This window comes from Spermophilus citellus, assembly GCF_964194105.1.
Source record: "Spermophilus citellus genome assembly, chromosome: 18".
Classification (NCBI taxonomy): domain Eukaryota; kingdom Metazoa; phylum Chordata; class Mammalia; order Rodentia; family Sciuridae; genus Spermophilus; species Spermophilus citellus.
This window is the reverse complement of record NC_138200.1, coordinates 10737435-10752435: the sequence shown is the minus strand read 5'-3', so window position 1 is coordinate 10752435 and position 15001 is coordinate 10737435. Positions and strand designations below refer to the sequence as shown.

General features: G+C 57.7%; 1 protein-coding gene across 3 annotated transcripts in view; it reads left to right on the top strand.

Moving 5' to 3' along the window:
* The first annotated feature begins 2513 nt into the window (after positions 1-2513).
* MARK4 (microtubule affinity regulating kinase 4) overlaps positions 2514-15001 on the top strand; it is a 29224-nt gene continuing 16736 nt past the window's right edge. The window contains exons 1-9 of one of the 3 annotated variants that reach the window (XM_081274920.1): positions 2514-2814; positions 3508-3616; positions 7302-7502; positions 10329-10382; positions 10502-10550; positions 11248-11313; positions 11391-11461; positions 12255-12311; positions 14524-14760. In XM_081274920.1, coding sequence (XP_081131046.1) covers positions 10523-10550; positions 11248-11313; positions 11391-11461; positions 12255-12311; positions 14524-14760 — 459 coding nt within the window. In that variant the 5' untranslated portion in view covers positions 2514-2814; positions 3508-3616; positions 7302-7502; positions 10329-10382; positions 10502-10522. The remainder of the gene's footprint in view (positions 2815-3507; positions 3617-7301; positions 7503-10328; positions 10383-10501; positions 10551-11247; positions 11314-11390; positions 11462-12254; positions 12312-14523; positions 14761-15001) is intronic. The other 2 variants (XM_081274918.1, XM_081274919.1) reach the window with 2 other exon arrangements.

Below are 15001 nucleotides of genomic sequence, written 5' to 3'. Positions count from 1 at the left end.
ACTGGAGGCATCACCATTAATTCCAGAACATTCACATCATTCCCCAAGGAATCCTGTACCCATTACAGGCACTCCCAGCCCTCTTTCCCCTCAGCCCTTGACAACCACTAAGGATTTGTCTCTAAGAATTTGTCTATTTTGTACATTTCTTGTGAATGGTATCATTTTGGATCTGACTTCATTCACTAAACATGTTTTCAAGGTTCATCTACTTTGTAGCCTTTCTCTGTGTAGGCCTCACTTTTCCCCATCTTGGAAATGGGGTGGGAACAGTTCTGAGGAATAGGGGCACAGGGGTGGGCCCCAAAAGTGTATCCTGTAGGTGTGGGGAGGCATGTGCTGCCCCCGTGTGGTCCACAGGAGGACTGCAGCTGTCTGGGCTAGGACTGGGAAGGGCTTGGGGGAGGTGGGTGGTGTCTGACCCCCTTATTCCACCCCAGGATCCCACTCCTCACCCCACAGAATCACTAAGCTTCTAGAACCCATCCTGAACTCTCCCCCACCGCCTTTGACTCTGTCCTTAATACTCCTTAGGCTTCACGTGCTGAATTCTGATAATAATGAAGTTTTAATCCAGGTCCCGGGAAGCACTTGACTTTAGATATCCTCCTTGATTTGTTGCACACTGCAGTTGCTGCTGTTATTATCCGGAAACAGGAAACCATCGTGGTTAAAAGCACAAGTTCTGGAGTTGGGAGGCAGCTGGGTTCCAATCCCAGTCCTACCACTCACTGCCCGTCAGTTTCTGCATGTGACTTGTCTTCCTGGGACCTCTGATTCCTCATCTATAAATGGGTTGATAGAGATGACCTCTACCCCATGGGGTGGCAGAAAGGGTCAAGTGCTCAGGGCCTGGCATGGGAGAGGTCTCCATGATCTACAGGGCTGAAGATCTCAACCAGAGACATGCTGGGAAATCTTCAATGACCAACTTGCTCGGGGGAGGAGGAGGGTGATCTGTATGTAACACTTGGCAATTTCCATGATGTAAGTATCCCCACTACTAATTTCAAGCTACCAAGGTCAGCCCCAGAAAGGATTTTTGGGAAGAGATACATAGTAGCCCACTCCCACACAGCAGCTTCATCAAACAGCTACAATAGAGGTAAAGAACCACAGGATCATAGAATATGGGAAAACGAAGCAAAATAATTAGGATGTATGAGTGTATATTACCTTTGTTTTTAATAGAATTTATTTAATTGCATGTTTGCATAATTTAATGTTTAATAATGGCCATGGTTAACAACCATCCCAAAATTCCTGAGACTGTAATGATCAGCTTGCTTGAACTAGCTCCAGCACACTGTTGGAAACATCTGTTTTTCAGAACAAAACAAAACTGTTTTTCAGAAAGGGAAACTGAGGTTCAGGAAGGTGAGCAGACTTTCCGACAGTTGGAGGCAGGACACAGACCTCCTCCCAGGGCGTGTGATTCTAGGAACAGAACAAGTGGTGTTGCTCTTGCTGTCATCCCACCCTGGTCTAGAGGACTCCGGCGGTTCCCACAGGCAAAGCTCTTGCCGTCCCTGGTCTATTTTTCCACCCAGAGAGCAGCGTGCCCTGCAGCTGTGCACCTGCGCAGGGTCCCTCCGCACCTGCTTCAGCCCGGCCAGGGAGGTCACATGCAGACCCAACCCCTCATTTTATAGCCCGGGAGAGGGAGCCCTGGAAAGATCGGGTGCCTGCTCGGGGTCATGCGGATGGACAGAGGATCCTCAACCCCAGTGGAGGTGCAGAGGACACTGGAGGATACCTCTTGGGGTCTGGGGTTTTCAGGGGGTTGGACGGCAGCACTAGAGAGGCTGGCCAGCCCTCTGTGGTGGCCAGGTCGCCCCGCCATTCTGTCCCACCCTCCCGTGCCCTAAGATCCCCCACACCCCGCCTGGGAGAGGATGTGGGGGTGGGCGCGCCTCTGCCTGGGGACTGCTTCTCGGAGGGGCCGGGGTGTCTCTGCTCTGTCTCCTTATCTCCATTCTCTTCCCAGGTCTCTGCTCTCTTTCTGTCTCGGGGTACGGGACTCTTTGTCCTTCTCCGCGTGTGTCTCTCTGTACCTCTCACCCTCTCTTCCTCCCTGCGTTTCCCCCTCTTTCTGTCCTCGGTGTTGGTCTCTGTCCTTTGCCTCTCGGTTCACCTCTTTGTGTCTCTGGGTTTCTCCCTCCTTCGGGCTCTGCCTCCGCCTCTCGCGGTCTCTTTGTGCCTCCCTATCTCTGTTGCTATCTCTCTATCTCTCCATCTCCGTCTCTGGCGCTCCGCCTCAACATTTCTCTCCCCTTCTTTTCCGGTGAGTCTCGGCTTTCCTGTGAGAACTTGCTCCCAGTCAGCGCGCCCAAACCTGCCTCCGCCCCCAGCGCCCCCAGCCAGCCCGGGCCTGCGCCTTTAAGGGCCGGCGGCGGGGGCGGGGTCTCAACGGCCCCGCCCTGCCCGCCCCTCCCCCTGACGTCCCTTCCTCCCCAGCCCCTCGGTCGCCTCCCTACGCCGCCGCCCGGGCCGGCTCCGCGCCCCCTCCCCGGCCCCCGCCCGCCCGCCCGCCTGCCGGCCGCCCCCATGGCGCCCCGGGCCCACACTGCGCGGGGCCACTAGGACCCTCGGTGTCCCCTCCCCCGCCCTGCCCCCTCTCCCGCGGCGCGGACTTGGGCGTCCACGGCGCCCAGCTTTTGAGCCCGCGTCCCCAGGCCGGCGGGGGGGGAGGGGAAGAGAGGGGACCCCCGGATCCCCGCCCCCCCCCACCCGGCCGCCCCTGCCCCCTGGGACCCGGAGAAGATGTCTTCGCGGACGGCGCTGGCCCCGGGCAACGATCGGAACTCGGACACGGTGAGTGGGGCCCGGCCCCTGGGGGAGCCCTGGCTGGGTCCAGCCACCGATCCCGTCGCCGGGTCCTGCCACTCGCCCCGCGAGCCCCTGCCCTCGTTTCCCGGGCCCGACCTGGCTCGCCAGCCCCTGGCCCCCTCCGACTTCCAGGCCTCTCTGTCCTCTCCCCTCTCGGCCCAGCCTGACACCTGGGGCGCCCCTCTCTCGGGACCCCTCTCCGGTCCCTCTGGAGACCGCTTCCGCTCGGTCTCTTCCCTCCAGGAAGCCCCCTCCCCTGCCTCCCACGAGCCCCTCCCTTCCCGGCTGTCCAGCCCTTTCCCCTCCCGGCTCCGCGGCCGACCACTCGCCCCTTCCTGGATTTGCAGGGCCCCTGACCCCCTAGGCCCAGCCCTGGCCCTCTCCCAGCAAGGCCGCTCAGCCCTGCCTCTGCCGCGACCCTCGCCGTCCGGCACCGCCGCCCAGGCCCCCTCCTCTGGCCCCAGTCCCCCGGCCCTCCGGGCTCCACCGCCCCTGTGGGCAGCTTCTCTCGAGCCGGGTGCCACCTGCCCAGGCCCAGGGCCCTTTCTGGCTTCAAGGTCTCTCTACTCCCAGGCCTGGTGCTCCTCTGCCAAGCAGCCCTGTCCTTGGATTCCCCACATCCCCTGCCCCCTCCCCCCAGGTGCCACCTGGACCCTCTCTGGTCTCTTCCTCTCTCAGGAAGCCTTGGCCTCCCAACTCCAGGCCCCCAGCCCTGGCTCGGATTTCTAGGCCCTGGACCAGTCTGACTCCAGGCCTCATCCTCCCTGTATCTGCTCCTCAGCTCCAGGCAAGCCCCCTCCCCAAGCCCCCAACTCCTGACCTCCGCCTCAGCCGGGTCTAGGCCCCTTCCCCTGTGGCCACCATCCCTGCCCCGGAGTTCCAGACCCTTCCCTTCTCCTGCCCCAGGGCCTCCCCTTTCCTTGCCAGGGGTCTGTCTCCCAAGGAAGCCCCTCCTCAGCTCTGACTCAAAGCTCAAAGGACTAGCTTCCCGTAGACTGGCTTCCAGAAGGCTCCTGGACACGAAGCCTCTGGTCCTGCCCTCCTGGCTCGAAGCCCTCTTCTCTTGGGGTCACTGCTGCAAGCACTCTCCCCAGATTCCTAGGCCTCTTGGTGGCCCACAGGGCTCAGCCCCCGTTGCTCTAGGCGCTCTTACCCGGGGAGCCCCTTCCCCCCACTTCCAGGCCCCCAGGCCTCTGTCCAGTTTCAAGGGCTGCTCCTAGAAGCTCCCCCTCTCCATTTCTGGGAGTTTCCCCGAGGCTTGGGCCCTGGCCCAGGGGTTCCTGGCCTCAGACCTCCACGCCCCTGTAGCTCCAGCCCTCTCCCCCTCCCCAGGCCCCTCTGTCACTACACCATGGCCCAGACAGTCCCAGTGAGCCCCTTCCTGATTCCTAAAGACCAGCCACCAAACAGCCCAGACTGCTTTTCTACTAGGGTCATTGTACCTGCCCCCCAGGCCTTCACTGCCACCCCAGGTCCCCTCCAGAGGTCCCTCCCTTCTTTATCCTGCAGGGCCCTTCCTCCAGAGATGCCCCACCCCATTGTGGCGGTGGGCAGTTTGGAGTCTTGGCCAAGGCCACCCGCCTCCCTTCCCATTCACTACAGTGAGGTACCAGGGAGGAACCTGGCCCCTGGTTCTGGGTCCTAGTGTGGCTCTGCATGCTGGTTTGCACTGTGTCCTCAGAAAACTGGTTCTTCCTCTTTGAGCCTCAGTTTCTTGACCTGGAAAATGGGGGTGACCATTGGGTCCCTCAGAGGATTATCAAGGCAATGTGGGTGAAGAGCTTCTCTGATGTTGGCCGCTGTGCGACTGTGGAGATGAGTCAGAAGGCCAAGCACTCGTACCCAGGGCTGTCATTAGTTGTGCGGGAGCTTGCAGAGCCTGCTCCAGCCTCAGTTTCCCTGACTCTCAGGGGGTGACGCTGGCACCTCCCTGCCAGGAGATTTTCAGGAGGATGCTCGTTGTCATTTTTGCTGCTTAAAGTATTCAGATAAACTCGGGTTCCAGTCAGGTGTCTCTTCCTCCCTGGCATGTGACCTCCAAACCTCAGTTTCTGTGTCTGTACAATGGGGTTGATAGCAGGACGTCCTCTTGTGTTGGTGGTTTCGATCTGTGCCTGGTGGGGACTTAGGATGGCTGGTTCGCTCCTGTCCTACCACTCCAGACAGTGAGGCCTGCCTGTCCCCTGTCTGGAAACCACCTGTCTCCCTCTGGGATCTGAGGCAGCAGCCCCCTCTTCTACCTGGGGTAACAGCCATGGGTTATGCTCTCCCCCCAAGGTCTAAGGCCCCACCAGGGGTCAGCCTCCCAGGTTCCCGAGCAACAGGCCTGGCATCAGTGGGAGGGACGGGGCAGTTTCAGCTCCTATTCCCAATTCCTGGGGGCTTTGTCACCGCTGTCCCAGCTGCTTCTCCCAGGGGTCCCTCAGCAGTGCTGCCTCCGTGGGTGCCATCCCACCTTCACTTGTGCCCCGACAGGCCCCCTGCGGCCTCCTAGCCCTCATCTCAGTGCCCTGTCACCAGGGCTTCCCCTCCCCTGGGAGGAGGCCTGGGCTGGAGCAGCGCTGGGGTCAGCGCTCTGGGTTCGGATCCCAGCTGCTCCCTCACCTGCCCTGTGACCTTGGGCAGGTGCTCTCCCCCCTGAGCCGCGGGGACTCTGGGGTCCCTGCCTGGAGAATGCATGTCTTATTGGACCCTGCTGGAGGCCGGGGGAGGGCCCACCTGCCAGGCATGTGCCTGGAGTGGCAGTCCGGAGGTGGCTCCTGCCCAGGCTTGGGGACCTTGTCTTGTTGCCCCCTGTGAATGAGCTGTGTGACCTTGCCCAGCCCCTTCCCTCTCCAGGGCTCAGCTCCTCTGGCGCGGGGAGGTGCAGGTGCCCCCACCAGGCTTGTGTGTCAGGCACCAGGAGCTGCTCGCTGCTCGAGGCCGGGCCGCCCTGTGCCTCGCTGTAGGGGCAGGCGGAGTGAGAGTGTGGGCAGGAGCTGGCTGGGCTCAGATCCGGGCCTCGGCCTCAGTTTCCTCCTGTAGAATGGGGGACACTGCTGTGCGGGCGTCATGCCACGTTAATGAAATGTTGGTCGTCACTGCGAGGTGGCCTGGCAGCGAGTCCCTGTGAGGAGCAGACAGGGCCCCCAGCCCATCGGCTACCTGGCCTGTCCTCCTCGGCGTCCTCTGTCCTCTGATTCCTACTTCTGGCCCTGAGAGGGCACGGGGACGGCAAGGACTGAGCAGAGCCATTTTGGCTGAGCCTCTGACACGCTGGGCCCAGCCCTGAAAGGGAGCCACGGTCCCTGGGGCTCACAATCCAGGACAGGGCAACTCGGAGCAGGCAGGTGACCTGTGGGGGAGGGAGCCCGGGAGGGACAGGATGGCAGGAACAGAATGTTGGGGACAGAGGAGTGGGGGCGTGGGAGACGGCGGGGCAGGGTGGTGAGGGCAGCCCGAGGATGAAACAGTGTTTCCTGTGGCGGGCGGGTCTCGGTGGCTGGGCCAGGCTGTCGGGGCGAAAGGAAGGCTTGGCTCCTGAGTCTGGAGTAGAACTGGGGCGAGGATGATGGGACTCAGCAGTCCCCTCTGCGTGCTCAGGGACACGTTCCAGGACTTCCAGGAGACACCTGGAATGGGGGATAAGCCAAACCCGGCACATACGTACCCGTGTTCAAGTTCAATTTTAAATCAGGTACAGTAAGAGGTTAATGATAACCACTGCCGGGCTTGGTCGTGCCCACCTGTAATCCCAGCTGCTTGGGAGGCTGAGGCAGGAGGATGGCAAGTTCAAAGCCAGCCTCAGCAACCTAGTGAGGCCCTGAGCAACTCAGCAAGCCCCTGTCTCAAAATAAATATAAGAAAGGGCTGGGGATGTGGCTCTGTGGTTAAGCCCCCCGGGTTCAATCCCCATCACCAAATAAAAAAATAAATAAATAGCTTCTAATGAAATAGGACAATTATAATGTAGTATAATAAAAGGTGTTTAAAACTTACAAATTGTTCATTACTGGAATTTTCCATTTAACATTTTCGGATCATGGTTGATCACAGGTAGCTGGAACCACGGCAGGCAACACTGGGTGAGGGGGGACTAGCACCAGGGTCTGGCCATTGGGCTGATGTCTGGGTGTGGGGCAGAATTGGGGGCTACAGCCGGGCAGTTATGGATGAAGCCGAACGTTAGGATCTGTGGGGGTCGGGGTGGAATGTCATTGACTGGGTTGAGGGTCACAGCATTTAGAATAAACTGGAGTCCCAGTGAGACGGCGGAGGCTGGCTCCTGAGGCCACGATGCTGCAGAGCCGGGCCTTCCCTCTTGTTCCTGGAGGCCTTTTGTATAAAATGGAGGGTCCCAAGGGGAGGTGGTTCTCTGCAGCCTGAGTTGGAAAAGGGCCACAAGGGGCCAGGGCCAGGGCCCTCATGAACCGCCCAGCCACAGGTGCCGCTGGAGGCGGGGTCGGCCGCTCACGCTCGTCTCCCCCGCTCAGCATGGCACCTTGGGCAGTGGCCGATCTTCAGACAAAGGACCGTCCTGGTCCAGCCGCTCCCTGGGTGCCCGCTGCCGGAACTCCATCGCCTCCTGCCCCGAGGAGCAGCCCCACGTGGGCAACTACCGCCTGCTGCGCACCATCGGGAAGGGCAACTTCGCCAAGGTCAAGCTGGCCCGGCACATCCTCACCGGGCGGGAGGTGAGTGGACACAGGTGGGCCGCACCAGAGCTTCCAGAGAGCTCAGGGTTGGCCTCGCTTTGCCTTATGACCTCAGGTGGGTCCCTGACTCTCAGATTTTACCCAAACAACCCCAGTGCCCAGAGAAAACCAACTCAGGCCTCCCTGAAACTCAGGAAATGGGACGGCGGGCAGAGCCCTTCTCGTCCTGAGGATGCATGTGGCCTCTGCATGCTCCTGGGCCACCTCATGGCCTTAGTGGTGGCTTGGGCTCTTCCAAGTCTTCTGGAGATCTTGAGAACACACTGACTTTATTAAAGTTTGGCCTCACTCTCCAGAGTCCTGCCCCCCCAGAGTCCTGCCCCACCAAAGTCCTGCCCCACCAGAGTCCCGTCCCCCATGCCCCCCGTGAGGAGTCCTACCTGCAAACATTATTGCAGAAAGAGCTGTGCAAACCTCCCGCTACACAGGAGAGCTGAGGCTCATGCTTAAAGGGAAAAAAGACCGTGGGTGGTTTCATGGTTTCCTCTGGGCTCTTTGCAACTATGGGATTGGTAGCTGAAGTCCTGCTGGGCATGGACTCTCCCTGCCCCTAGGCAGCCTATGGCATAGGCACAAAAGACTCCAGGCCCCGATGGTTTTATAGGCAAATTCTACCTAACATTCAGATGTCATGCCAGTTCTTCCAGAGACTGAACAAAGAGGCTCTGCTGCCCAACGGGTGTGTGGGGTGTGTGCATGGTGAGCCTGCGCGCGCACAGTGCTGGGGATGGAACCTAGCACTTCACGCTTGCTAGGCACGTGCTCTACCACTGAGCCACGTCCCCAACCCCCCCAACAGATTTGTATGTGCCAGCGTAGCCACAAGAGCCAAACCAGACCAGAACAGAATTATGGGCCAAGCTTACTGGTGAATGTAGGTACAAAAATCTTGTTTATTTTTTTGAGACAGGGTCTCAGTGTGTTGGCCAAGCTGGCCTCAAACCAAAAACCTGAAACAAAATATTAGCAAATAGAACCATCGGCAGAAGAGTGGAACAAAGCGGTTCAATAACAAAGCTGGGTTTATCCCAGGAATGCAGAGTTCTTTTCCATTTGACAATTTATTCACGCACTTTGTCACATTCACAGATTAAAGGAGAGAAACCATATGATCTTCTCAATACTGGCATGAAAAGTGTTTGACAAAATTTTTAAAAATCTATTCGTGAGAATATGAGGAAAGCTAAGGGACCCTCTCCCCCACACAGAACATGTAGTTCACCATATGTGGATCCTGCACGTGGTTCCAGAGGTTTCTGAGAGGACTGGATTATAAGGGAATGAGCCTCCCAGGGAAAGAGCTCTGTAATCTAGTTTATCTGGGGGTGGCCCGGAACCCTGTGGGAGAACTACGGACCTGGGGCTAGAGGAAGACTGGGGGGGTACTGGGGATTGAACTCGGGGTTTCTCTACCACTCAGTGACCTGCCAGCCCTTGTTGTTTATTATTATTTTTTTTAAATTTAGAATTTAATCTTTATTTCATTTATTTGTTTTTATGTGGTGCTGAGGATCGAACCCAGTGCCTCACTGTGCTAGGCAAGCGTTGACCTCTGAGCTACCTACGTCCCAGCCCCCGTTGTTTTAAATTTTGAAACAGACTGTTGCTAAGTGGCTGAGGCTGGCCTTGAACTTGGGATCCTCCTGCTTCAGCCTCCCAAATTGCTGGGATTTACAGGCTTGTGCCCCACTGCCTGGCTTAGATTAGGATTTTTTTTTAAGCCACTCATTGGAAAAGTGCATAGGGTTCTATCCCAATGTGTGATTTAAAATAGAAACTAAATTGTAAAATAAGTAAAGTTCAATAATATTCGAATTCTTTTCCCCATTGAGGACTGCCTCAAAGACCTTTTTTTAAAAAAAAAATCTTTAAAGGTTTTAAGAGGTTGTTTTTTTTCAAAGAGTTTAAAAGACTGTATTAAGCTGCATAACCTTGACCAAGTGACATGCCTTCGGTTTCCCATTTGTGGGTTTTTGTTTTTGTTGGTACCTGGGACTGAACCCAGGAGCACTATACCCCTGAGCTACAACCCCAGCCCCTATTTTTTTTTAAAAATTGAGTCAGGCTGTTGCTAAGTTGCTGAGGCTGGCCTCAAACTTGTTGTCCTTCTGCCTCAGCCTCCTGAGCTGCTAGGATTACAGGCATTCGCCTCTGCACTCAGCTCGGATTCCCATTTGTGAATGGGGGTGGTCCTGGCACTCCTCCTGTGGGGTCGCTGTGAGGGTGAAGAGGTCCCATTTGTGCATCACACAGACCAGGGCCTGGTGTCCAGTGTGTGGGAGTAAAGTAAGCTAGTTGTTACTTACCATTTCATCTTTGAACAAAGGTGTGATGGGCCAGGTGTGGTGGCGCACATCTGTGACCCCAGCAAGGAGGCTGAGGCGGAAGGACTGCAAGTTCAAGTTTGAGGCCAGTCTCAGCATCTTAGCGAGATGCTGTCTCAAAAAATTAAAAGGGCTGGGATGTGGCTCAGTGGTAGACCACTCCAGGTACCTCAAAAAAAAAAAAAAAAAAGGATGGGGTGGGTAAAAGCCCTGAGATTTTGGTCACCCTTGCACACATAGACCCTGGAGCAGCCTCTTTGGGGTCCCGCCATGGAATGGGGGATACTTACCTGCAGAAGTAAGTGTGGCACTGGAGGCGGGGGACTGTTATGTGTGTGCCTCTGGCCAGGGTCCTCATCCTCTAGAAATGGCCTGGATAGAGGGCTTCTCTGAGAAGAGACATCCAGGGTGACCAGAGTTGGGGACCTCCCCGTGTCAAGGGCCCGTGGAATCCTGATCTGTCCCCTTCCTCTCCCTCTAGGTTGCCATCAAGATTATTGACAAGACCCAGCTCAACCCCAGCAGTCTGCAGAAGGTGAGGCCCAGGGAAGGGGAGCAGGGCCGGAGCTAGTTTCCAGGGACAGCCGGGTGACCTGCCCAGCCCCCAAACCCTCCCCCCTCACTCTTCTCTGTCTTCCTTTCTGGCCTCGACAGCTGTTCCGAGAAGTCCGCATCATGAAGGGCCTCAACCACCCCAACATCGGTGAGGAGGGGAAGGGGTGGGCTCCGAGGCAGGCCACCAACTGGAGCGCGTGGGAAAGGAGAGAACTGGGGGGAGAGGGACCAGGGTTACAGCAGTTAGACCTGTTCCTCACAGTGGTGTCAGTGCTGTGTGACTTCAACCTCTCTGAGCCTGTTGCCTCCTCTAGAGTGAGGGGGATAAAAAGACCTATTTCAAGGTCATTGTGAGGAGTGGATAAGTTCATGCATCCAGAAAGCTTCATTCAGGGCTGAGCTTTGGGATCTGATCTGTTTTCCTCGGGAGCATCGTTGTCATTACATTATTAGGCAGGGAGGGGACAGAGGGGCCTTATTGAGAGCCGCAGGGTCTGGCCTTGCAGCATCTGTTGATCCATCTTTTACTCCATAAATACTGGGTGGCTGCTGTATGCCAGTGCCAGGGAGCAGTAAAGAAAGCGGACTAAGCCCTGGCCTCGCCCAGCTGGTGTGTGTGTGTGTGTGTGTGTGTGTGTGTGTGTGTGTGTGTGAGAGAGAGGGGGGGGAGGGGGACGGAGTGGGGCTGACCAGTTTGGAAAACCTTCCGCCAGTAGGGAGCCATTGAGGGTTCTGGAGTAGGGGGCTGTGTGGTTGGCACATCCGGGTGGTTCGAGTCCCGGTGGAGGGTGGAGGGGCGTCCCCTTCCCACCTAACCCTGTGCTCTCCTCTCCCCCACACGGCAGTGAAGCTCTTCGAGGTCATCGAGACGGAGAAGACACTGTACCTGGTGATGGAATACGCAAGTGCCGGTGAGGCCCGCCCCGCCCCCCCTGCCCCGCCCCGCGCGCTCCCGCCTGCCCTGACCCCCTTGGCCTCTGCCCCGCAGGAGAAGTGTTTGACTACCTCGTGTCGCACGGCCGCATGAAGGAGAAGGAAGCTCGAGCCAAGTTCCGACAGGTCAGAGGTCAGGCTAGGACCTGGGGCCAGCTGTGGTCAGGGTTGCCCAGTGACTTGGGGATGCAGCTCAAGTGAGGGTGCAGAGCCGGGTCCCCAGATATACCGATGCCAGGTGTGAGGGTGTGTGGATACCGGTCATAGGTGCTGGGCTGGGTGGGCAGGAGCGAGTGCTGGCCCCGGGCGCAGGCCCAGGTGCACAGGTGTGGGCCGTGGGCCGGCTGGGCGTGCCCAGCTGTGGGCGTGTGCATGCGCAGTGGAGTAGGCCGTGGGTTGGGGGGCCAGGTGGGGTTGGTTTGCGGAGAGGGCTGCAGGTGTGCTGAGCTCTGGTGTGGGTGTGCAGGACGTGCGTGGCTGGGTGTGCCAGTGAGCGTGCAGGCATCAGCTAGGGACTGTCCAGCTGCCCTGGCGGCTGTCCTGGGTGTGAGGGGCCTAAGCCCTGGTGAGTGGGGACGGTGTCCATCTCCAGGTTCATAACCCTTTCACGGGAGCTCCCAGAAGTAAGTCGGGAGAGGGCTCCTCCTTGACGTCTTCAATCTGAGTCCCTGTGTGTGACAGTGTCTAGATGTCTGTGTGTGAAAATGTCACGCGTCCTAGTGCAAATGTCTTAATAGGTCCCACAACATCTCCCACTGTGACAGAAGTAGGCATAAGGCTCCAGGGGCTTGGCCTGCACCCATGGGCTTGGCCTGCACCCAGGGGAGGCTAGAACCAGGGGCTTGGTGGTGATGGGCTTCACAGGCCACTGAGGGGGCTGACCACTTAGGGCCAAAAGTAACAAACCTTCTCCCTGCAGATTGTATCGGCTGTGCACTACTGTCACCAGAAAAACATTGTACACAGGGACCTGAAGGTAAGCCCCCAGCCCACTGTGACCGCAGGGACCCTAGCCTGGCCACTCTCCCCCCCCAGCATGTCCCCTGGCGCCTCCCTAGTGGAGCTGGGCTCTCTGCACAAGCTTTTGAGGTCAAGCAAGGCTGGTGGAGGGGGTGGGAGTCATCCAGGGAGAAATAGAGTATCCTACTGTATGGGGACAGCAGGACACAGTAGTCTGTCCCTCTTAGAGCCTCAGGACTTGGGCCTCAGACTCGAGACCATTTAGGAATCCTTGAGAAGAGGTTTTAGGTCCCCAGAGTCACACCCTGCGGGGTCTTAGAATCAGGGATCTTGGAACTTGAGAAGGGCCTTGGAGACAGCAGCCATGGGGCCAGCGGTGGGCAGGACAGGGACGCACCCAGCCGGACCCCAGCTACCTGCTGAGCTGAGCCTGCAGACCCTTATGTGCCTCTGTCCCCGGGTGATCCACACCCCACTCAGAGGGACTATAGGGACTGGGCTTCTCAGCTGAGACTGGCAGGTGCCGGGCTGCAGTGGGCGCCTGAGTGTGTGCCAGGCCACAGGCCAGGGCCTGGGGAGCCTCTCTGTCAGCTCAGGGTTGAAGGACCGGTTTTTTTTTTTTTTTTAAATCTTTGTCCTGGAGACCCAGGCAAGAGGATCCCTTGAGCCCAGGAGTTTGAGGCCTGCCGGAGAAACACAGAGACCCCCATTTTAAAAAAACTCTTGTGGACAGGTGCTCTTATAAAATCTGATAAAAATTAATTGCAGGAAAAAATGAGATGAAAAAAGGATATACAAAGGGCAAACTTTGTTTTTAAAATTATTGTTAGAGCCAAACACATAAAATGCCACTGTCCCATTGCTGTAGAAGGTTCTGGCGCTCTCTGTGCAAGGAGGCCTGGGCTGGGCTCTGCCCTGAGGGCTCTGGGGCTGCTGGGTGCTAACCTGGAGGCCGCACGCCCCCTGCTGGATGGTCGTGTGAGTGCACCAGGGGACCAAATGTGAGGGTGAGGTGGATTGTAGGGTTTCAAACGCCAGTGGGAAGTGCCACCCCAGAGCCAGACTGAGCTGCTGCTGGGTTCTGGTTTGGGACGAACTGTGTGAGGTGCCTTTGTGCCCTAAGCCCTGCTGGGGCAGGAGGTGTGGGAGGGTGGTACAGAAGCTAGGAGGCACATGCTGGTGGCTGAGCTGCTGAGGACCTCACACGGGACAGCCAGGTGTGGGTGATGTGGAAAGGCGGCAGAAGCAGCATCTGGTGCTCCTCCTCTTGCTCAGGCCTGGTGGCCACCAGCCCCATGGGGCTCCAGCTGGCTTGCTGTGGGCACGAGGTGGCCTCCCCGAGCCTCAGTGTCCTTATCTGGGAAACGGCAGTCACAAGGCCACCTTCCTCAAGAAATAGACAAAGCCTGCGGGGCACAGTGGCCCATGCCTGTCATCTCGGTGGCTCACAGGGCTGAGGCAGGAGGATTGCAAGTTCAAGGCCAGCCTCAGCAACTTAGCCAGACCCTGTCTCAAAATAAAACCTTACAATGGGGCTCAGTGGTAGAGCATCCCTGGGTTTTATCCCCACTCCAAAAGAAAACAAGAAAGAAAGAAAAGGATAAAACCTTCTACCAGCGGAAAGCAGTTGCGCTGCAGGTCAATATAAGCATCTCATGTTGACCCCACTCCACCGTCACCCTCCATTTACACACAGGGAAACTGAGGCATGGGATTGGGTCACCCACCCAGAGTCACACAGCAGGTGAGAGTGGAGCTGGGCTCTTTGCACCCTTACCCCACCTACTATGTACTGGGCCTGGCACATAGTAGGCTCACATCTGATAGATAAAATTAGTCATATTTTATAGATTTTGTGCCGTCTCTTATTCTCATATCTCTTCTGCTGGATAAGCTGAGTCTCGGGGAGGGGCCGGGGGTTTCCCAGAGACCCCGGCTCTGCAGACCACATGGGGTGGTGGCACCCGCTCAGCTCTCATCGGTGTCAGTCTTGTTCTGGGCCTTTTATGTGGACTTGCTCATTTTGTCTTCAGACTGCATTGTGAGGTGGGGACTGATCCCCCGACTCCACCGAGGAGGAAACAGGCCCAGAGAGGTGAAGTCACTCCCCAAGGTCACACAGAGTAGGGAGCAGTGTGCGAGCAGCTCTCAGGACCACACTCTGTTGGCCTCCCCGCCGCGCCCCTGCCCCAGGCTGAGCCAGCCCTGTCCTTCCTCCTCTGCTCCAGGCCGAGAACCTCTTGCTGGACGCCGAGGCCAACATCAAGATCGCCGACTTTGGCTTCAGCAACGAGTTCACACTGGGCTCGAAGCTGGACACGTTCTGTGGGAGCCCCCCGTACGCCGCCCCGGAGCTGTTCCAGGGCAAGAAGTACGACGGGCCGGAGGTGGACATCTGGAGCCTTGGCGTCATCCTGTACACGCTCGTCAGCGGCTCCCTGCCCTTTGACGGGCACAACCTCAAGGTGCTGGGCCCAGCTGGGTGCGGGGATCTCACCCCACCATCAGGCCCCACCCTGTCCCCTGCACTGCTCCTCTGCAGGGACCAGAGGGTGGGGCTGCCTGAGGTCATATGACCAGATGGAGCAGAGGACCCCGTCCCCACCGTCAGGCGGCCAGTCCACGAGGCCGGTGCTGTGTTGGGGCTCATGACAGGTTTGAATCCCTGGCTCAGCCCACTCATTCGCTCAGGAGATACTTGCCATC